General features: G+C 45.2%; 1 protein-coding gene and 1 long non-coding RNA gene across 6 annotated transcripts in view; one reads left to right on the top strand and one right to left on the bottom strand.

The window, feature by feature from the left end:
* Positions 1 to 20: 20 nt before the first annotated feature.
* LOC149978747 (uncharacterized) lies at positions 21 to 2,728 on the bottom strand. Its single transcript, XR_016485716.1, has 2 exons — positions 2,434 to 2,728; positions 21 to 1,281 (listed from the first exon to the last, which is right to left on the bottom strand). It is a non-coding gene; the product is annotated as an uncharacterized LOC149978747 (long non-coding RNA).
* LOC110485582 (uncharacterized) overlaps positions 2,665 to 23,975 on the top strand; it is a 36,951-nt gene continuing 15,640 nt past the window's right edge. Inside the window, exons 1-7 of one of the 5 annotated variants that reach the window (XM_036940112.2) lie at positions 2,665 to 2,782; positions 16,627 to 16,872; positions 17,137 to 17,253; positions 17,627 to 18,506; positions 21,666 to 21,845; positions 22,121 to 22,310; positions 22,424 to 22,497. In XM_036940112.2, coding sequence (XP_036796007.2) covers positions 16,864 to 16,872; positions 17,137 to 17,253; positions 17,627 to 18,506; positions 21,666 to 21,845; positions 22,121 to 22,310; positions 22,424 to 22,497 — 1,450 coding nt within the window. In that variant the 5' untranslated portion in view covers positions 2,665 to 2,782; positions 16,627 to 16,863. Of the gene's footprint in view, positions 4,550 to 16,626; positions 16,873 to 17,136; positions 17,254 to 17,626; positions 18,507 to 21,665; positions 21,846 to 22,120; positions 22,311 to 22,423; positions 22,498 to 23,975 lie in introns of all 5 variants that reach the window. The other 4 variants (XM_036940110.2, XM_036940113.2, XM_090195479.1 and 1 more) reach the window with 4 other exon arrangements.

Here is a 23,975-nt window from a genome sequence, read left to right as displayed (position 1 = left end):
GACACACACACACCTGAATATTATGAGCACGGTTCTTTACCATTCATTTACACAGTTAGAATGGATGTTTGTACAGTTAAAGTTGACATTTACACAGTTAGAATGGAGTTTAAAGGGACATTTACACAGTTAAAATGGGCGTTAAGGTTATAGCTAAAGGAAACCTCTTGCCTTACGGCTACAAAAAAGGGGAAAAAAACAATTGAGCCATTTGTGCAACCAGCGGATTAGGGATTACAGGGTTACATAAAATTACAGACATCATTCATCATCTAGGATCAGACAGTTGTGATTACCCAACATTATGGGCCTGCTGCCGCTGTGAAGGTGATGGAAAATCGTTGTATCCCAAATGGCACCCTACAGACAATGATGACTGAGGAAGATACAGGACTATATGAGATGAACTGTAGACAGTGGAGGGAAGTTTTTACTTTGAAATTCCTATTTGGCCTTCAACAATCTCAAACACGCACACACACACACACACACACACACACGCACGCACACACTTTCAACAGTCTAAACCTCGCTGTCTCATTTTAAACAACAACCCACCTGGGCTATGACTATTGTTTTCAACAGAATGAAATGGCCTTGGTGTCTCATAGTTACCGTGTTCCACAGTTCTGGCCATAGAGATAGAATCAGAACACAGACTGACACACTCTAGAATATCTATGGTTCTGACAGGCTTGGTCAGTGATTGGATTAAAATCAAATCAAATGTATTTATATAGCTCTTCTTACATCAGCTGGCGCCACAAAGTGCTGTACAGAAACCCAGCCTAAAACCCCAAACAGCAAGCAATGCAGGTGTAGGAGCGCGGTGGCTAGGAAAAACTCCCTAGAAAGGTCAAAACCTAGGAAGAAACCTAGAGAAGAACCAGGCTATGAGGGGTGGCCAGTCCTCTTCTGGCTGTGCCGGGTGGCGATTATAAAAGAACATGGCCAAGATGTTCAAATGTTCATAAATTACCAGCATGGTAAAATAATAATAATCACAGTAGTTGTCGAGGGTGCAACAGATGAGCACCTCAGGAGTAAACGTCAGTTGGCTTTTCATAGCTGATCATTGAGAGTATCTCTACCGCTCCTGCTCCCTCTGTAGAGTTGAAAACAGCAGGTCTGGTACAGGTAGCACGTCTGGTGAACAGGTCAGTGTTCCATAGCCGCAGGCAGAACAGTTGAAACTGGAGCAGCAGCACGACCAGGTGGACTGGGGATAGCAAGGAGTCATCATGCTAGGTAGTCCTGAGGCATGGTCCTAGGGCTCAGGTCCTCCGAGAGAGAAAGAAAGAGAGAATTAGAGAGAGCATACTTAAATTCACACAGGACACCAGATAAAACAGGAGAAATACTCCAGATATAACAGACTGACCCTAGCCCCCCGACACATAAACTACTGCAGCATAAATACTGGAGGCTGAGACAGGAGGGGTCAGGAGACACTGTGGGCCCCATCCAATGATACCCTCGGACAGGGCCAAACAGGCAGGATATAACCCCACCCACTTTGCCAAAATGTCTGTGATCATTCTCTGTCAGCTGCGTTGTTCTCTCCATTGCATATGGAATGTGTCATATGCTGTGGCCTATATCTACTGCCGACTTGGAGAGGACATGCTGTACGTATAGCACACACAGGCGCGCATGAACGTGCACACACTCTCTCTCTCGCTGTGTTTCTCACAGTACACACAAGTACACACCCTCTCTCACAAACAAACGCACACTCGCTGTGTCTGTCTCTCTCTGTCACTCACACCACACTAAACTGTTCTATAATTAATGAAAGATAACGTACTCTCTCTCTCTCTCACACACACACTAAACTGTTGTATTATTCATGGTAATGTAACTTGACGTTCTGCACACACACAGACAAGTGGCTACCTACTTTTGTGTGGCATTCAGATTTAAAATAGAAAAGGAACATATGATTACTGTCTGTAGATCTGGGCTGCTTATCATTGTGATACTGGTCTGCATGTAGCAGAGTAGGCTAGCTAGGCTAGACACTTTTAACATTACATTTTAATAGGAATCTGACCTATATTCTCGGATTTAATGTAATTATCTGCCTATAGAGCGGGGCAGCAGGAAGCAGGCTAGAGCCCCCGGTACAGTAAGTAGTCGTGCGGTTCAACGGGTTCAGTCCCTTCATTCTTCACCGTGTCCTAAAGATGGTTCACATGAACCCGCCCCAGCTCTGACGTTACGCCAGCCATATCCGTTTTCACTAGGCGAGTTCGTTTTGCATGGTCCGTTGCCCCGGTTGAATGAAGACGTCACTTAAGGCCCAAGAGAGTGATCTAAAATAAGCAAAATCCTGCAAACCGGGGCACCGGGCCTTGCAAAACGAACTCGACCACTAGAATTGAGCGCTGCCATGAACTCGTATGCCCTCGTGCACCGAGAGCCTGTGTTTACCAGTTGACACAGTTTCCATTTTGCATCAGGAGTTTTCCTCCGTTGCTCTGCGAGCCGAGCGCGCGTGTGTCGGTCCTTTCGCTTTTAAGAGGAGGCCGTGTCAAATTTAACCGAGTGTGTATTCCATCCTACCATTAACATGTAAGCACAATAACAAAACATATAACATCCTCGGAACAATGTTCACGCCATCCCCTCCCCTCCAAAAATCGGATGAGAAACTAAAGTATTATCATTCCGCCGAAAAATTGAAAGTAGACTAGGCTACCAGTTCGCTCTTTTTTAATTGTGAGTCATACGGGCGACACCATGTGATGCGTAAGGGGGTTAGACCGCTCCGTGGAGATGTGTAAGTTATTTACGAGCTTCTATAAAATAGGATTAGGTTTATCTAGGCATTATGGAGGCAATCATTCAAAATGTATTAATTGTGTCTGGTCTCATTTCGAAATCTGCTCTGTTTTGGATCAGACATTATCCTGTACAGCCTTGATGTCCCCGTTTGATCAACTATGGACTAGCTCGACACCAGCTGTTTAAAACTAACTTCCTTTATGTCAGGATAAATTATGTGTTTTGGGTATTATGACTTTCGCCGTGTTATCACACTTGTATGTGCGTAATAATCTTTGGAGTGGTTAAGGCAGACATTTTACACTGGTGTGGGTTAGTAACCTTGTAGCCTACTTGTCTGAAGAGGATTCTTTCAAGGGGACACGGACGAAACCTAATAAGGTATAGCTATGTAGCTAGTCACTTAAGCTTTGTAATTTACTGAAGTTGGTAGTTATCCCCTCTTGGATTTACCTCGTATTTCGGCTAAGTATTTGCGCTATTATTTTGTTAAATGATTTTTAGTAGAACCGATACAAAGTATATTTAGGGAGGAGTGTTCAACTACATATTGAGAGCGGTGCATGCTTTTCGATCTCCTGAAAACGCTTTCAACTTTGGCCGTAGGCTATTGTCACTGGCTGTTACTGTACACATTCGAGTCGGTTAGGCTACTGTCACTGTCGGTCACATTCGCGTCGGTTAGGCTACTGTAGCCTACACAGTCAGGTGTAAGAAATGACAAAAGGGGAAACGAGGTAACTTCCATTATATCGAAATATTTTACTCGCAACCTATTCGTTTTTTTTTTAGGTCATGACTATAAAGAATGTAGACTGTAATGTAGGCTCCATTGTGGCGTGCGAAGCCACTCCACACGCTTTCTAAATCTGGCGTTTCGTGCGGTATTAAAAATTAATAATGGACATCCGGCGTTGCATGGTGCCAGCTGCGCCCCAAATTTATTTTTGGGGGGTGGTGTGCGGTGCGCGAGAATTTTGGGATTATCATTGTCTGTCAAATCGAGTTTTATCATATTGGCCCGGTATTTTAGAGATGTTATTACAATTTTAAACAAATTAAAACATTATTGGCGATGTGAGATGCCTTGCTTGAGCGCAGCCATCGGGTTTTGAGGGTCGTGTGTTCTCCCTCGCTCGGTCTCATGCCATGCGGGACCCTGCTGTCTGCCATAGCACCCTCCTCTCTCTCTAGACGGTTCTTTATCTTTGTTGTTGTGCAGTGATCATCCAGTGGTGCAGTCAGACCAGACCAGACCACTGTGAGACCAAGACGCTGCCCCAAGTTCACATGTTGTGTGTTATTATGATGGGGTTTATCGTTAGGGTGAGGTGATGAGGAAACAGCTTAATTAAGGGATCGTCGGATGGGCACGCAAACAAGCGCGGATGAGAACGAAATAGGTTAGTTTGTTTATCTTTCATTCAGGAGTAAATAAACACGGGAAGAGAAAGAGAGGGGACGAAAGCTGGGCACCAGTTAGTCCTGAAATAAACCACCGTTTCACCAAAAGTCTTCCAGTAATATTCGTTAAGATGGGAAAAGAACATTACAAATTAAAGTATTTCCCCAGACGAATAGACAGTGCGTGCGTCGGACCCAATTTGGCAAATTGGCTTTCCAGACAGTCTCACTGATCGGGCTGGCCTCCCGTCTTCTCTCGTGGCTGTGTAGGCTACTCGGTGCACGCGAGTCGATCGGTTCCACGCTGACATCACGAGCTGTCTGGACTGCTCGTCTCTCTCTCTGTCCCGACTAGCAGGTGCACTTTTTTCACACTTTTATTAAATGTGTAAATGTCTAACCTACTTATTATTCACACTTTTTGTTTAGTCTATATAACGTGTTATGCAACCTAAGAGTGGCATGTAAACAGTATTGCGTTATTAGTAGGACTACTAATGGTAGGCTTTATAGAGATTTTGTCTGAAGTGCATAGGCTATGTGTATGGTCAAATTATTGTAGGCCTATAGCGTATAGGCTATGTGGCTTGTTCCAATATGTCACACTGCCTTTTGACCTATATTATTCTCCAGTCCTCCGAGACATTAAATATGTGTAAAATCACACCGGGGTCGTATATGTTGTTGCTCTAGTGATATGGTGTAGCCTATATTCTGTTCAGGGTCGGCCAAGGTCGGGTGTAGACTAGTCCACCATTCACCAAACACACGGATCGGGTATTTCCTGAACGGAGACCGGAATCCGGTCTGGAGCCACGCACACAATATGATATGTTGTTTACGTTGGATAATTGTCTCATATACAGGTATATATTAGGCCTAATACATAACCTATTGATAACTTCAAGGGGATGTCTGGGAACCTTGATAATAACTTATCGACTAATAATCAAGTCCTTAATTAGGGGAATTATGTGAGCTAGTTCAGGGCTACAACAACATTGTGAAACGTCTGGGGTTCCAAAAGATTGGTTTGAAAACCACTGCCCTAAGTAAGCTGTGGTGTTATTTTGTAGCATATAGCCTACTGGTCTTGTCCTATTGGGCTTGCGTATTCCCTATGTAGTGCACATCTTTTGACTAGGGCCAATGGGGCCCATGACCTTCTAATAGCTTCAAGGAGATGGGAACCTTGATAATAACCTTTCCTGATCTCTATACAGTGTGATTTATTTGTAGTAGCCTACTGGGGTATCTTATTCAATATGGTCTCAAAGCCTAAACTGATTCTAGATCAGCACTCCAACTCTGAGATGCTTTATGAATACAGGCCCTGGTGTTGTCCTCATTTGTGACCTACTACCTGGATTCGGTCTTATGTAGCAAAATTGTTTTTTTTTAATTTTTTTTTTTACATTGGATACAAGTAGAGACTCAGAGTTAGAAAATGGTGTATTGTTCCTCAACACTGCAGTTGAGGAACAATACATTTCTAGACCCATTTTTTATAAAATGGCTCTTGAATGTTTTGGTACATCTACTGGAGATATTTTCTTTGTCTACACCCATTCAGCATTGTTCAAATCCTCTTAACTTATTTTGGCTGAAATCCCGATCATGGGATCGATTTGACAACCACCAGTGACAGTTCAGGGCGCCAAATTCAAACAACAGAAATCTCATAATTAAAATTCCTCAAACATACAAGTATTATAACACCATTTTAAAGATAAACCTGTTGTTAATCCCACCACAGTGTCCGATTTCAAAAAGGCTTTACGACGAAAGAATACCATGCAATTATTTTAGGTCAGCACCTAGTCACAGAAAAACACAGCCATTTCATTTCCAGCCAAAGAGAGGAGTCACAAAAAGCAGAAATAGAGATCAAATTAATCACTAACCTTTGATCTTCATCAGATGACACTCATAGGACTTCATGTTACACAATACATGTATGTTTTGTTCGATAAAGTTCATATTTATATCCAGAAATCTCAGTTTACATTGGCACGTTATGTTCAGTAATGTTTTGCTTCCAAAACATCCGGTGATTTTGCAGACAGCCACATCAATTTACAGAAATACTCATCATAAATGTTGATGAAAATACAAGTGTTATACATGGAATTAAAGCTATACCTCTCCTTAATGTAACCGCTGTGACATATGTAAAAAAATATTTACGGAAAAAGCACACCATGCAATAATCTGAGTACAGTGCTCAGGCACCAAAACAAGCCATACAGATACCCTCCATGTTGTGGAGTCAACAGAAGTCAGAAATAGCATTATAAATATTCACTTAACTTTGATGATCTTCATCAGAATGCACTCCCAGGAATCCCAGTTCCACAATAAATGTTTGTTTTGTTCGATAAAGTCCATTTATGTCCAAATACCTCATTTTTGTTCACGCATTTAGTTCACAAATCCAAATTCACGAGGCGCAGGCACTTAGTCCAGACAAAAAGTCAAAACAGTTATATTACAATTCGTAGAAACATGTCAAACGATGTATAGAATCAATCTTTAGGATGTTTTTAACATAAATCTTAAATAACGTTTCAACCGGACAATTCCTCTGTCTTTAGAAAAGAAAAGGAACGCAGCTCGCTCTCACGGCTGCACGCATGATTTAGCTCATGGCATTCTGCCAGACCTCTTAGTCAAACAGCTCTTATTCGATCCCCCTTCACAGTAGAAGCCTGAAACAAGGTTCTAAAGACTGTTGACATCTAGTGGAAGCCTTAGGAAGTGCAATCGGACCAAATGTATCTTGGAAAACTGTATCTTGGAAAACCTACAAACCTCAGATTTCCCACTTCCTGGTTGGATTTTTTCTCAGGCTTTTGCCTGCCATATAAGTTCTGTTATACTCACAGACATCATTCAAACAGTTTTAGAAACTTCAGAGTGTTTTCTATCCAAAGCTACTAATAATATGCATATCTTAGCTTATGGGCCTGAGTAGCAGGGAGTTTACTCTGGGCACCTTATTCATCCAAGCTACTCAATATCCATAATAAGTTAAGACTTAGCCCCACACATCTCTTTAACGATTCACATGTGAGGCCATGTGCTAAACAGAGTGAGTAGTGTAGTAAACAACCACAGATTTCAAGACTAAAAGTGGTAAAAGTAGTAGCCTACAATAAGGAAAAACTCCAGATAGAAATACACTTTATCTAGTCCTATATCCTAATCAGACTTTAGTGCAGATCATGTTGTTCTTCGCATCACCTTCTCACCTTCTGGTAAACACACTCTGTATCAAATCTAAGTTGCATAGGATGCAGAAGGTGTAAATGGTACAGTGAAATTGTTACTTGCATAGTAGCAATATCAAAAACAATAAAAATATAAAATATATTTTATAATTATTACCCAGACACACTTGTCTAAATTGATGAGTCATGTGAAAGAAATGCTATAACCACCCCCCAGCCACATCTAGCTACGTGGATGAGTCACTATTGTCTAGACATGTACACATATCCATGAAATACAATAGATGGCCGTAATCACCCCCAGACACACCTGGCTAACTTTTGTTTAGACGTGAAGCTAGCTACCTAAACAATGAACCAGTATAATCCTAACTCATACTACTACCACCAATACAAACTGTTTGTCAAAGTATGAGTAGTATGAATCTGCAGGTAGCTAAAGCTAACCAACTAGGTTCAATGTTAGCTACCTAGCTAACATTAGGCTATAACTAGCAATGAAAATGGATTTCTGATTCTGGTAATATTACTACACAGATCATACACGTAACATTAGCTAGCGAGCCAGCAAGCTGACGTTTGCTAGGTAGTTAATATTACGCTTTAACTTGCAATGAAAATTACTTTCTGACCTAATTCGAAACGTATAATATCTGAAAATGTAGCTAGACTCTTAACCATGTACATGGATGAATGCTTCACGGCAGACTTTTATCTTAGGCTCATCATTCTAACAATTGTACTTGTTATTAAGGCACATGCTAGTTCACATGTTCCAGAAGGCATTTCTGCCAAAAAACGCAATTTGGATCAATATGTTTAAAAAATAATATTTTTTTAAAAGACCTTCAAATGCCTCTCCTGTGAAATAGTGTCATGTGACATGCGGCTAGATTTCCTGAAACGGGTCACATTTGACTGGGTCATTAGAGTGTCCTTCTGGTCCTTTCATGTACTGCTATTGTTTTACAGATATAGGTTTAAGTAGCCTCTCTAGAGACTGATCTATTGTCAGTTATTAGTTCCCTCCTCTTCATGTTGAAGGTTAGGGTCTTGGGGAAGGTAAAGTGATCCTATATCTGTCCCTAAGGGGCTATGTCTACCCGGAACGTTGTTTCAGGAATTCGATAAATTGTCCCATTGACACTGATCTAAGGTCAGTTTTAAGTTTCCCCTCTGTCATCGACCCTCGTTAGGGCTCTGGGGTGAAGTTTTCCCCTGGGTATCGATCTAGGATCAGGGAGGGGGAGGGGGGTGCAAAACTGACCCAAGATCGGCATTTAGGGGAAATTTAAACTGATCCTAGGTGTGTCCCTAAGGGGAAACATATACATGGTTTGGGTTTCTAGTTAGATGCTGAACTGATCCTAGAGCTGTCCCTATGGGAGCCTCCGTTTGCATCCCAAATGGCACCCTATTCCCTATGGGCCCTGGTCGAATGTATAGGTAATAGGGTGCTATTTAGGACATGGCCCCAGTGTCCAGGCTGGAATGTCTCAGTAAGGCTGTGCTTATGACCTGGTTGGCTGGCACCAGTGGCCTTTGGACTCGGTCTAAGTTATATCAACACTCAACAAATGATTGATAGATTGTTGTTTTTATATTCAGACTACTATGGTAGGCTGTAGGCAGGTATGCATTGCAGCGTAGGCATTCAATTGGACATTTGAGTAATTTAGTGTGAGCTCATATCCAGAGCAGTTTACAGTTCGGATTAGGATTAGTATTAGGCAGGAACCACACTGCACTTTTTATATATCTATATCTATATATCTATATATCTAGGGCAGTGGTTCTCAAACCTCTCCCCGGGGAACCTCAGACCTTTCACTCTTCTGTTGTAGCCTTGAACTAGCTCACCTGATTCACCTAGTCGAGGGTATGTTGATCAGTTGAGTCAGGTATGCTAGCTCTGAAATAGATCAAATACTTGGAAGGTGCTTGGGGATCCCTGAGGAGATCTTTTGAGATCCACTAATCTATGGTACTGTATAACATTAGTAGGCTACAGTACAGGCAGGTAGTTACCCCATGAAGCCTAGTAGGCAGCTAGACAAAATACATGCATTGTTTTAATAGCCAGGCTACTATAGCAATGGCACCCTATTCCCTATATAGTGCATTACTTTTGACCAGGGTCCATATATGGAGAGATTTCAGTGCCAACAGAAGTTTCATTTGAATTCCATAATTTTGAATTTCTATCAGTTAATTGCATTTGAATAGAATATATTTGAATTCACGAATTGAACACATCCCTATGGGCTTTAGCTAAGTGGGATAACACAGTCTTGTGACATGCAGTAGATCTGGTTCGCACCCAGTCAGTCACAAGAATAGGAAGTGGAAAAGCTATCCTTAGAAGAACCATGACAAGGCTATTCAATTATATTCTTATGGGGCCCACACGCCCTGCTAACGTATCCTGCGCGGCCTGTGATCACCACAGAAGGGAACAGAAGACGCGTCCATGTTCCAGGGAGTCGTAGCTTTCAGGAATGGGGTCATAATAGCTTATAGCCCAAACCGTTCAAACTCTAGAGTGAAATTCATAGGAAGAACATGCGTTCAACATGCCACATTGGCTTCAGAAAACAGCCAGACCAAACAAACCCCTCTGTCCGTACCACTACCTTCTGTTTACCACAGAGAGCGTTTGATTCTATCTGTTCTCCTCTACCTTTCCTGGCTGGCAAAGTAGCAGGATGTTGTCTCTGTTTTTGAATCAGAATTTAGAGAACTGAATTTGAAAAGGGAATCTGAATGTGTCTAAGTTGAATGGGTAACACTGAATTTATAGTTCGTAGACTTGATACACAGACAACCAATGCAATATCTACCATATTGAAACTGAATATATACATATTGCGTTTGAATATTCAAATACATAGAAATATACTTTTTTAATTGAATGCAATATTCATTAATTCCAGTTTCAAATCATTAAATACGAGTTAAATGTATTAATTCAATGATTCAATTTGAGCATTACAAATTAAATAATATCGAATTCAACTACAATATCTAAATGCAAATTCAGATGTGTTGAATTCAAATACAGTTTCTTTTGGCACTGAAATCGCTCCATAGCAATAGGGCACTAAATAGGGAATAGGGTGTATTTGGGATGCTAAATGGAGACACCACATGAAACACAGCAGCATAGGTAGAGTGACACATCGTGTCAATAGTACAGGGGTCACGGGGAGGTGAAACGAGTTTGGTGACTCTGGATTGGCTAATGGCTACATAACGTATATGATGTCAACACATCAGAATCTTCCACAGCTATAGCCTGTCTTAGTTTCTACACACACACACACACACACACACACACACACACACGCGCGCGCAGACACACTTTGTTTCCTCATTCCTATGTGCCTTAGGTCAGCTCAGAAGCGTAGCATGATGTTGTTGTTCCTTAAGAACAGTTCTAAGGTCAGTGGTGACCTGTGTTGAGGTCAGGGTGGACTGATCCTTGATCTGTTCTTACCGCTGCTATTTCTCTTAACACCTCGGATTATCGTGTGTGTGTGTGTGTGTGTGTGTGTGTGTGTCCATTAGTAAAATGTGATGCCGGGCTTTTGACCGGCAGCATTTTTAATTGACCGGACATTTGAGAAATGCACCGGGCCCATCTGCATTGTACCCTGATCCGGGTGTCTACCCACGGTGCTCAGAATGACACAAATCACATTCAGATTATGGTTATTTATCCTAACAGAGCATGAACCTCTTCTACACCTGCATTGCTTGGTGTTTTAGGCTGGGTTTCTGTACAGCACTTTGAGATATCAGCTGATGTAAGTTATATAAATACATTTGATTTGATGAAACTCGAGGATGCAATGACGCTCATCCTTCTTACTGAATTCTGATGCACACTTTGAAGACGACTTCAAAAAGCAATGAGGCTGATGCCACAGATCAGAACGTTTCGCTTGTTGATAAAGGGCAACATGGAAGTCTTTATAAAATAAACAACTGCTTCCGCTTTTGTACGGTGGGATTTTGACTAGGCTACTTTGAAGCAAGGTAAGACCTGCCTCATAATATGAAGTAAAACATTCAGGTTTCAAACAACGAAGTATATGTTTTCAAAATGCATGCTGCCTCCAGCTCATTGTAAAGTGGTGGGTGACACTGATAGTCTCCCTACTGTTTCCTATGCACTGGAACGGTGAACGGGAAACGTGCTTTAATTACCAGTTGACAAATACAAATAGTATCTCTTTTTAATTGTGGCCATCAAAACTGTTTTTAACACACAATTGTATTTAGGATAGTTGTGCAATGATTGGGCTTATTAAAGCATGTTTCACTCCAGCAGCAACAAGCTGTTTGAGGAGCAGCAGCAGCAACAAGCTGTTTGAGGAGCAGCAGCAGCAACAAGCTGTTTGAGGAGCAGCAGCAGCAACAAGTTGTTTGAGGAGCAGCAGCAGCAACAAGCTGTTTGAGGAGCAGCAGCAACAACAAGCTGTTTGAGGAGCAGCAGAAACAACAAGCTGTTTGAGGAGCAGCAGCAACAAGCTGTTTGAGGAGCAGCAGAAGAAACAAGCTGTTTGAGGAGCAGCAGCAGCAACAAGCTGTTTGAGGAGCAGCAGAAACAACAAGCTGTTTGAGGAGCAGCAGCAGCAACAAGCTGTTTGAGGAGCAGCAGAAACAACAAGCTGTTTGAGTAGCAGCAGAAACAACAAGCTGTTTGAGGAGCAGCAGCAACAACAAGCTGTTTGAGGAGCAGCAGCAACAACAAGCTGTTTGAGGAGCAGCAGAAACAACAAGTTGTTTGAGGAGCAGCAGCAGCAACAAGCTGTTTGAGGAGCAGCAGCAACAACAAGCTGTTTGAGGAGCAGCAGAAACAACAAGCTGTTTGAGGAGCAGCAGCAACAAGCTGTTTGAGGAGCAGCAGAAGAAACAAGCTGTTTGAGGAGCAGCAGCAGCAACAAGCTGTTTGAGGAGCAGCAGAAACAACAAGCTGTTTGAGGAGCAGCAGCAGCAACAAGCTGTTTGAGGAGCAGCAGAAACAACAAGCTGTTTGAGTAGCAGCAGAAACAACAAGCTGTTTGAGGAGCAGCAGCATCAACAAGCTGTTTGAGGAGCAGCAGCAGCAACAAGCTGTTTGAGGAGCAGCAGCAGCAACAAGCTGTTTGAGGAGCAGCAGCAACAACAAGCTGTTTGAGGAGCAGCAGCAACAACAGGCTGTTTGAGGAGCAGCAGCAACAACAGGCTGTTTGAGGAGCAGCAGAAACAACAAGCTGTTTGAGGAGCAGCAGCATCAACAAGCTGTTTGAGGAGCAGCAGCATCAACAAGCTGTTTGAGGAGCAGCAGCAGCAACAAGCTGTTTGAGGAGCAGCAGCAGCAACAAGCTGTTTGAGGAGCAGCAGCTTCAACAAGCTGTTTGAGGAGCAGCAGCATCAACAAGCTGTTTGAGGAGCAGCAGCAGCAACAAGCTGTTTGAGGAGCAGCAGCAGCAACAAGCTGTTTGAGGAGCAGCAGCAGCAACAAGCTGTTTGAGGAGCAGCAGAAACAACAAGCTGTGTGAGGAGCACCAGCAGCAACAAGCTGTTTGAGGAGCAGCAGCAGCATCAACAAGCTGTTTGAGGAGCAGCAGCAGCAACAAGCTGTTTGAGGAGCAGCAGCAGCAACAAGCTGTTTGAGGAGCAGCAGCAGCAACAAGCTGTTTGAGGAGCAGCAGCAGCAACAAGCTGTTTGAGGAGCAGCAGAAACAACAAGCTGTTTGAGGAGCAGCAGCAGCAACAAGCTGTTTGAGGAGCAGCAGAAACAACAAGCTGTTTGAGGAGCAGCAGCAGCAACAAGCTGTTTGAGGAGCAGCAGAAACAACAAGCTGTTTGAGGAGCAGCAGCAGCAACAAGCTGTTTGAGGAGCAGCAGCAGCAACAAGCTGTTTGAGGAGCAGCAGCTTCAACAAGCTGTTTGAGGAGCAGCAGCAGCAACAAGCTGTTTGAGGAGCAGCAGCAGCAACAAGCTGTTTGAGGAGCAGCAGCAGCAACAAGCTGTTTGAGGAGCAGCAGCAGCAACAAGCTGTTTGAGGAGCAGCAGCAGCAACAAGCTGTTTGAGGAGCAGCAGCAACAACAGGCTGTTTGAGGAGCAGCAGAAACAACAAGCTGTTTGAGGAGCAGCAGCAGCAACAAGCTGTTTGAGGAGCAGCAGGAACAACAAGCTGTTTGAGGAGCAGCAGCAGCAACAAGCTGTTTGAGGAGCAGCAGCAGCAACAAGCTGTTTGAGGAGCAGCAGCAGCAACAAGCTGTTTGAGGAGCAGCAGCAGCAACAAGCTGTTTGAGGAGCAGCAGCAACAACAAGCTGTTTGAGGAGCAGCAGCTCTCCTGCTGTCGGACAGATTTTCTGCTCCAACTAGGTTCTGTACCTGTTTGCTGTTTCGTGTGATAAAAAGCGTCAATTTAATTCCACTAAATTATGCAAATGAACCTAGACCGATAAGTATGACCTGTCAAATGTACTTCCATCAACTGGTATTTCCATTAATGAATTGGCAAAAAAACGTTATTTTGCAATAGGATTTTTTTTTTCTTCCCCAAAAATTGGTCGGCGGCAATTTAAATTTATCAGGTTTTCAGTTTTGTATTGTCCAAAAGCCAGCTATTACAGGCTAACGGAAACCCTGGTGTGTATGTTCATACATTACATTCTATACATTACATTCTATACATTACATTCTATACATTACATTCTATACATTACATTCTATACATTACATTCTATACATTCCATTCTTTTGTTTTATACATTCCATGTTGTCTGTTCTTAGTGGAGCACTGTGGGACAGCCTTATGGGTGTAGGATGTTGTCTGTTCTTAGTGGAGCACTGTGGGACAGCCTTATGGGTGGATCCCTATGAATCTTATCTACATCAGGAATGCTGTATTAAACTTTATGAGTCACCTATAATCACATAGCCACACTCTAGGGGCGGATCTCAATAGTCATAAAATATCTCAAATGCCTCCCTCTCCTCTATACCAGGGCCATATATTAACATGTATATATCAGTCAGAAGTTTGGACACACCTACTCATTCTCGGGTTTTTCTTTATTTTTTTACAATTATCTACATTGTAGAATAATAGTGACAATATCAAAACTATGAAATAACACATGGAATCATGTAGTAACCAAAAAAGTGTTAAACAAATCAAAATAGATTTTATATTTGAGATTCTTCAATGAGTCACCCTTTGCCTTGATGACAGCTTTGCACACTCTTGGCTATCTCTCAACCAGCTTCATGAGGTAGTTACCTGGAATGCATTTCAATTAACAGGTGTTCCTTGTTAAAAGTTAATTTGTAAAATGTATTGTCTTCTTAATGCGTTTGAGCCAGTCAGTTGTGTTATGACAAGGTAGGGGGGTATACAGAAGATGGCCCTATTTGGTAAAGTCCATAAGCAAAGAGAAATGATTGATTGACCTTCGTGTCTTGAAGTAATGATGGACTCTAGTTTCTCTTTGCTTATTTGACCTGTTCTTGACATGATATGGGCTTGGTGTTTTACTAAATAGGGCTATCTTCTGTGTATATATAGTGTTGATGTATTCACTATTATTCTACAATGTGGAAAATAGTCCAAATAAAGAAAAACCTATAAATGAGTAGGTGTGTCCCAACTTTTGACTGGTACTGTGCTCTTTTCTTTGCATCGTATCTATCTATATTTGGAGTGCTGTGTGAACGTTGAGGAGTCACCTAAGGACATACGCTCTATGGGTGGGCCACAATAGTCTTCACCCTGTCTCCTCTCCTTCTTCTGGTCTGATCTGAAAACACAGAATTTGTTAGTCAATGTAATATGTGTAAATCAGGTGTCTGCAAGATTCTAAAATGGATTGAATGTAACATATTCCTCTTCATTCTACATACAATACCCCATAATGACAAAGCGAAAAACAGGTTTTTTATCATTTTTCACAAATGTATAATAAAAAAATAAAAAAAACGTACCTTATTTCAATAAGTATTCAGACCCTTTGCTATCAGACTCGAAATGGAGCTCAGCTGCATCCTGTTTCCATTTATCATAATTGAGATGTTTCTACAACTTGATTGGAGTCCACCTGTGGTAAATTCAATTGCTTGGACATAATTTGTAAAGGCACACACCTGTCTATATAAGGTCCCATAGTTGACAGTGCATGTCAGAGGAAAAACCAAGCCATGAGGTCGAAGGAATTGTCCATAGAGCTCAGAGACAAGAATGTGTTGAGGAGCAGATCTGGGGAAGGGTACCAAAGCATTTCTGCAGCATTGAAGGTCCCCAAGAACACAGTGGCCTCCATTATTCTTAAATGGAAGAAGTTTGGAACCACCAAGACTCCTAGAGCTGGTCGCCCGGCCAAACTGAGCAACCGAGGGAGAAGGGCCTTGGTCAGGGAGGTGACCAAGAACCCGATGTTCACTCTGACAGAGTTCCTCTATGGAGATGCGAGAACCTTCCAGAAGGTCAACCATCTCTCTCAATCAGGCCTTTATGGTAGAATGGCCAGACAGAAGCCACTCCTCAGTAAAAGCAACATGACAGCCTGCTTGGAGTTTGCCAAAAGGCGCCTGAAGGACTCAGACCATGAGAAACAAGATTATCTGGTCTGATTAATCAAAGATTGAACTCTTTGGCCTGAATGCCAAGTATCACGTCTGGAGGAAACCCAGCACCATCCCTACGGTGAAGCATGGTGGTGGCAGCATCATGTCTGGAGGAAACCCGGCACCATCCCTACGGTGAAGCATGGTGGTGGCAGCATCGTACTGTGGGGATGTTTTTCAGAGACAGGGACTGGGAGACATGTCAGGATCAAGGAAAAGATGAACGGAGCACAGTACAGAGAGATTCTTGATGAAAACCTGCTCCGGAGCACCCAGGACCTCCGACTGGGGCAAAGGTTCACCTTCCAACAAGACAACGAACCTAAGCACACAGCCAAGACAACTCCGTAGTGGGGTATTGGGGTATGGAGTATTGTGTGTAGATTGAAGAGGGAAAAAAATGATTTAATCAATTTTAGAATTAGGCTAATAACGTAACAGAATGTGGAAAAATGCACTGTATATCTGGGGAAACTGGCCCCAAGAGCATTGCTTATATGTCCTTAGATGACTTCTCTCACATATCTTGTTTAGACTATTGACCCCATGATGCCTTTCTCTCCCTGTCTCCTCTCCCCCTTTAGCGGTCCCAACAGTGAGCAGCGAGCACCGCGTCATGTGAAGTGTATCTGTCGAACCTAAAGCCTTGACCTCTCACCCCTGACCCCGTGAGGTCACAGATGGTCCATATCTGGCCCGACCCAGGAGACTTCCTCCTCCATCCTGATCCTCAACATCAGTCAGTGAGCAGTGTGTTGTGTTCCAGCTGAACGCTCCAACGGCATCCTGACCACCACCTAACACCACCCACCGCCTTGGGCATGCCTCAGGTACACCACTGATCTGTGTATATTCTGTGCTGTACTGAGTCGTTTTTTTGCTGTTTTATTTGAGTGAAGGTGATGAAATTGCTTTCCAAGTTGAATATCGATATTAATTGACTGTCTAAATATCTTGTCCGGTAATAAGACATGTACAACAGAGATTCTGATTACAGACAATATATTTAGACGGACGTTCTATTCTGTTTGTAATGATGCTCGTGAAAATGGTAGCTCAGCAGAGTAATGTGTGTCTGTGTGTGTGTCCTATAGCCGGGCATGAATGGGATGGAGCCTGCGTTTGGCGAGGCGTATGGGAGCCGTGGCTGTCTCCTCAGCCCCTACTCCCTGGCTGTCTCCCCTCTAGGGGGCAGGACCGAATATGACCAGGTAACTAACTCACTAACTGCTTGTAATTGCTTCTAAGGTCCAGGTGTCTGACACATGAACATGTGTTTATAATGTGTCAGTCTTGTCCTTGTATTCTGCTCTACTACCACACTGCCTGGACTGCATGTTATTACACTGTATATTACACTGACAGAACATAGTAATAACAGTGTGAACAGACATACCTGTTTATTATGGTGACGTCACCACAGAGCTGTAATGAACAAGACTCCATTTCTATGTCTGTAACATAGATCAATGTAAAGTAACGACACATTCTAGCCATGTCAACAATGAACAATGCTCTTCTCCCTCCCTCCCTCCCTCCCTCCCTCCCTCCCTCCCTCCATCCATCCCTCTCTCCCTACCTCAGAGCGTGCTCCTGATGCTGGGCTCTCCAGCGACGCCGCGGAAACGGCCCTTCGAGTTGCTAAGCGACCTGGTGGACGACGGGGGCTTCGGCGAGGAGCTGCACGTGGAGCGTTGGGACGTGTCGGCGCTGGATGACATCACGCGCTACACCAAGCTGGGCCTCGGGGGGGAGCTGGCGAGCACCGAGGACGCCGTGCTGATGGGCCGTTGGAGCGGGACCCGGGAGGAAGAGGAGGAGGAGAGGAGGAAGAGGAAGGCACAGGCCATAGCTCAGCAGCAGACATCACATGTAACCACGATGATGGTAACGCATCTCCATGGAAACGGCATCACAATGACCCCCGACCCCTGTCTAGGCCACGCCCAGAGAGGCAGGGTGGTCAGAGAGCAGGTGGGACTTGATGTTACCATGGCGATGGAAAGGGTGACAGAAAAAGGAGGACAGGATGGGGGGATGAGGGTTCCTACGGTGGAGGTGTACCAGGTGGCAGAGGAGGAGGAGGTTGCCGCAGCTGTGTTGGCAGCGGCGGAAGTCGTTGCCGCGGTGACGGAGACGTCTGGGATTCTTCCGGGGGGGTCAGTGTTGGAACACAACTACTCTCTGACCCAGGGGGGGGATAGACCCTCGCCCTCCAGCCCCAGCTCTGAGACAGAGACAGAAGAGGAGGTAGAGGGGCAGGAGGAGGGAGAGAGGGAGGAGGAAGAGAGGGAAGAGGAGGAGGAGGGAGAGAGGGAGGAGGAGGAGAGGGAAGAACAAGAAGAGGTATTGTTGGAGGAGGAGGAGGAAGAAGAAGAGGAGGAGGAGGAGGAAGGGGAGGACGGAGCAGGGGATGAGACTGCGGTGGAAGCAGAATTGTCCAGCTCGTCAGAAACAGAATTTGGTGAGTTCTGGATTATGGAGTTCTGGATTATGGAGTTCTGGAGTTTATGATGTCATCTGGAATGTCTCAGAGCTTTGATATGACCTATTAGGTCATAGCTATGTCACTTTTTCTACTCTATTTTCTTCTGCATATCTTCTGTCATTCCTGCAAATTTGAAATGTTTCGGTTGAGCCAATCTCAGCCATTTGATATCAGACAAGACAGTAACTGAATTGTGTTCATGAAACATCACTCTGCCTTGTTTTGGTGGCTACTGTCACACTCCTATTGTTATGGTGTGTGTGTTTGTCTGGCGGTGTGTGTGTGTGTGTGTGTGTGTGTGTTTGTCTGGCGGTGTGTGTGTGTGTGTTTGTCTGGCGGTGTGTGTGTATGTGTGTGTGTGTGTTTGTCTGGCGGTGTGTGTGTGTGTGTGTGTGTGTGTGTTTGTCTAGCGGTGTGTGTGTGTGTGTGTGTGTTTGTCTAGCGGTGTGTGTGTGTTTGTCTGGCGGAGTGTGTGTGTCTGGCGGAGTGTGTGTGTGTGTTTGTCTGGCGGAGTGTGTGTGTGTTTGTCTGGCGGAGTGTGTGTTTGTCTGGCTGTGTGTGTGTGTGTGTGTTTGTCTGGCGGAGTGTGTGTGTGTGTTTGTCTGGCGGAGTGTGTGTGTGTGTGTGTTTGTCTGGCGGAGTGTGTGTGTGTGTGTGTGTGTGTTTGTCTGGCGGAGTGTGTGTGTGTGTGTGTGTGTGTGTGTGTGTGTGTGTTTGTCTGGCGGAGTGTGTGTGTGTGTGTGTTTGTCTGGCGGAGTGTGTGTGTGTTTGTCTGGCGGAGTGTGTGTGTGTGTGTGTTTGTCTGGCGGAGTGTGTGTGTTTGTCTGGCGGAGTGTGTGTGTTTGTCTGGCGGAGTGTGTGTGTGTGTCTGTGTGTGTCTGGCGGAGTGTGTGTTTGTGTGTGTTTGGCGGCGTGTGTGTTTGTCTGGCGGAGTGTGTGTTTGTCTGGCGGTGTGTGTGTGTGTGTGTGTGTGTGTGTTTGTCTGGCGGTGTGTGTGTGTGTGTTTGTCTGGCGGTGTGTGTGTATGTGTGTGTGTGTGTTTGTCTGGCGGTGTGTGTGTGTGTGTGTGTGTGTGTGTTTGTCTAGCGGTGTGTGTGTGTGTGTGTGTGTTTGTCTAGCGGTGTGTGTGTGTTTGTCTGGCGGAGTGTGTGTGTCTGGCGGAGTGTGTGTGTGTGTTTGTCTGGCGGAGTGTGTGTGTGTGTTTGTCTGGCGGAGTGTGTGTTTGTCTGGCTGTGTGTGTGTGTGTGTGTTTGTCTGGCGGAGTGTGTGTGTGTGTGTGTGTGTGTTTGTCTGGCGGAGTGTGTGTGTGTGTGTGTTTGTCTGGCGGAGTGTGTGTGTGTGTGTGTGTGTGTTTGTCTGGCGGAGTGTGTGTGTGTGTGTGTGTGTGTGTGTGTGTGTTTGTCTGGCGGAGTGTGTGTGTGTGTTTGTCTGGCGGAGTGTGTGTGTGTTTGTCTGGCGGAGTGTGTGTGTGTGTGTGTTTGTCTGGCGGAGTGTGTGTGTTTGTCTGGCGGAGTGTGTGTGTTTGTCTGGCGGAGTGTGTGTGTGTGTCTGTGTGTGTCTGGCGGAGTGTGTGTTTGTGTGTGTTTGGCGGCGTGTGTGTTTGTCTGGCGGAGTGTGTGTTTGTCTGGCGGAGTGTGTGTGTTTGTCTGGCGGAGTGTGTGTGTTTGTCTGGCGGAGTGTGTGTGTTTGTCTGGCGGAGTGTGTGTGTGTCTGTGTGTGTCTGGCGGAGTGTGTGTTTGTGTGTGTTTGGCGGAGTGTGTGTGTGTGTGTGTGTGTTTGTCTGGCGGAGTGTGTGTTTGTGTGTGTTTGGCGGAGTGTGTGTGTGTGTGTGTGTGTGTTTGTCTGGCGGAGTGTGTGTGTTTGTCTGGCGGAGTGTGTGTGTGTCTGTGTGTGTCTGGCGGAGTGTGTGTTTGTGTGTGTTTGGCGGAGTGTGTGTGTGTGTTTGTCTGGCGGAGTGTGTGTTTGTCTGGCTGTGTGTGTGTGTAGCTGTGTGTGTCTGGCGGTGTGTGTGTGTGTCTGGCGGTGTGTGTGTGTGTGTCTGGCAGAGTGTGTGTGTGTGTGTGTTTGTCTGGCGGAGTGTGTGTGTTTGTCTGGCGGAGTGTGTGTGTGTGTTTTTGTCTGCCGGTGTGTGTGTTTGTTTTTGTCTGCCGGTGTGTGTGTGTGTTTGTCTGGCGGTGTGTGTGTGTGTGTTTGTCGTGTGTGTGTGTGTGTGTGTGTGTTTGTCATGCGGTGTGTGTGTTTGTCTGGCGGAGTGTGTGTGTGTGTTTGTCTGGCGGAGTGTGTGTGTGTGTGTGTGTGTGTTTGTCTGGCGGAGTGTGTGTGTGTTTGTCTGGTGGTTGTGTGTGTGTGTGTTTGGCGGTGTGTGTGTTTGTCTGGCGGAGTGTGTGTGTGTGTGTTTGTCTGGCTCACAGGAGGTTGGTGGCACCTTAATTGGGGAGGACAGACTGGTGGTAAAGGCTGGAGCAGAATCAGTGGAATGGTCCCATAGATCAAACATGGTTTCCATTTTCTCCGTTTCAGACATTGTTATGATCCGTCCTCCCCAGCAGCCTCCACTGGTCTGGTTGAGTATGTGAGAGCGAGAGTGAGCGGTATGTGTGCCTGGTCTGTGGTGTGTGTGTGTGAGAGCGAGAGTGAGCAGTATGTGTGCCTGGTCTGTGGTGTGTGTGTGTGTGTCTCTTTGTCCGGTGGTGTGTATATGTGTGTCTGTCTGTGTTACTCCCTCTATAAATCAAGGTGTTTGAGACAGACTGGATGACCCTGGTCTCCCCCCCCCCCCCACACACACACACCACTAGCTACATAACCAAGCAGTGAAGGCTCTCAATCTGAGTCAGACAGCCTCCAGTTGAAAGCCAGGGGGTGAAGCCCAGTTTACAGGGAACAGGGACATGAGTGCTGACTGGAGGAATGTTGAGAGCCCTGGAGTGGATTATGTATTGGGAAAGAACCTGCTGCCTATGCAGATCTTCTTGTGTGTGTGGGTTTATTTTTATAGAGGAGCATTTAGTTGTGTGTGCGCAAATGTTAACATATTTTTCTATTCGGGGGGGCTGTGTGTGTGTGTGTCTACGTGTGTGTGTCTACATGTGTGTGTGTCTGTGTATCATCTCTGACATCCCTGTCCCTCTCCAGAGGTGGAACCAGAGCGGGGGGGTGGTCCAGGGGAACGGCCCCAGAAGAGAAGGTGTTTCTGGGAGTACCGCCACGCTCACGCACGGGACTCTGGGAGACAGAAGAAGACTGGAGGGGAGGTCCGATGGTCCCTCTCCTGGAGCTCTAGCACCCTACCTAGTACCCTATACCGCAGAGAGGGTAAGCACACTAGCACCCTACCTAGTACCCTATACCGCAGAGAGGGTAAGCACACTAGTACTACTTAGCACACATCTTGTAAACTACCTAATGCACTACCTAGAGAGGGTAAGCACACTAGGACTACTTAGCACACATCTTGTAAACTACCTAGTACACTACCTAGAGAGGGTAGGCACCCTACCTCGTCACTTCTTCTCCCTCTGCAGTCATTATAATGAAGTTATTGTGAGTGCTTAGTGCTGCTGGTTCGTAACTCATCCCTCTCTCCTCAGGAAAGAAAGGAAGGCGCAAAGCGAGGAAGACGGACGCCAGCGACCTGACCCCTAACCCTGTGAAGCTCACAAACATCGGCGAACAGCTGCAGAAACTCAACGCCACCATAGATGGGATGGGTCCTGTTAACGACCTGCCTGTTGTGGCCAGGGCACGCTCACGCAAAGAGAAGAACAAACTAGCTTCCAGGTATGGAGGGAGGGAGGGAGGCAAGTTTATTCATTGTTAGGCCCACAGAACAACACCATCTCTATCTATCTAATCTGATGGAGTGTGTCCTGACAGTACTTGTGTGTTCACAGGGCCTGTCGGTTGAAGAAGAAAGCGCAACACGAAGCCAACAAGATCAAGCTGTGGGGACTCAACCAGGAGTACGGTTAGTACCAACATGGCAACCCTAAGCCTCCTCTCCCTTTTCTTCCCCTTCCAAACATGGCAACCCTAACCCTCCTCTCCCTCAACTTCCTTTCCACACCTGGCAACCCTAACCCTCTTCTCCCTTTCCTTCCTTTCAAAACCTGGCAACCCTAACCCTCCTCTCCCTTTCATTCCTCTACAAAACCTGGCAACCAAGGCCTCCTTTCTCTTTCCTTCCCCTATCGAAACCTTGTCACTGACTACTACCAATGTGCTATGGTGAGAATGATTATTGAGAGATCTCTTAAGAACTAAATGCATTCCAAAGGGTAGGTTAAACAGCACAAATTAAATGAAATGTATCATCAATGAGACTATTAAGGCCTATACAGCATTTGCAAAGTCATCAACAGCTATTGTTTCAATTCAACCGAGGGTTCAACTAAAAATAGAGAATTCAACCTAGGGTTCAACTAAAAATAGACAATTCAACCTAGGGTTCAACTACAAATAGACAATTCAACCTAGGGTTCAACTAGACAATTCAACCTAGGGTCCAACTAGATCAAAATCAAATCAAATCAAATTTATTTATATAGCCCTTCGTACATCAGCTGATATCTCAAAGTGCTGTACAGAAACCCAGCCTAAAACCCCAAACAGCAAGCAATGCAGGTGTAGAAGCACGGTGGCTAGGAAAAACTCCCTAGAAAGGCCAAAACCTAGGAAGAAACCTAGAGAGGAACCAGGCTATGTGGGGTGGCCAGTCCTCTTCTGGCTGTGCCGGGTGGAGATTATAACAGAACATGGCCAAGATGTTCAAATGTTCATAAATGACCAGCATGGTCGAATAATAATAATAAGGCAGAACAGTTGAAACTGGAGCAGCAGCACAGCCAGGTGGACTGGGGACAGCAAGGAGTCATCATGTCAGGTAGTCCTGGGGCATGGTCCTAGGGCTCAGGTCCTCCGAGAGAGAGAAGGAGAGAATTAGAGAACGCACACTTAGATTCACACAGGACACCGAATAGGACAGGAGAAGTACTCCAGATATAACAAACTGACCCTAGCCCCCCGACACATAAACTACTGCAGCATAAATACTGGAGGCTGAGACAGGAGGGGTCAGGAGACACTGTGGCCCACTCCGAGGACACCCCCGGACAGGGCCAAACAGGAAGGATATAACCCCACCCACTTTGCCAAAGCACAGCCCCCACACCACTAGAGGGATATCTTCAACCACCAACTTACCATCCTGAGACAAGGCTGAGTATAGCCCACAAAGACCTCTGCCACGGCACAACCCAAGGGGGGGGGGGGGCGCCAACCCAGACAGGATGACCACATCAGTGACTCAACCCACTCAGGTGACGCACCCCCTCCAGGGACGGCATGAGAGAGCCCCAGTAAAGCCAGTGACTCAGCCCCTGTAATAGGGTTAGAGGCAGAGAATCCCAGTGGAAAGAGGGGAACCGGCCAGGCAGAGACAGCAAG

This window comes from Oncorhynchus mykiss, chromosome 13, assembly GCF_057628025.1.
Source record: "Oncorhynchus mykiss isolate SJ-2025 chromosome 13, ASM5762802v1, whole genome shotgun sequence".
NCBI lineage: Eukaryota > Metazoa > Chordata > Actinopteri > Salmoniformes > Salmonidae > Oncorhynchus > Oncorhynchus mykiss.
This window is presented reverse-complemented; position numbering and strand designations above follow the sequence as displayed.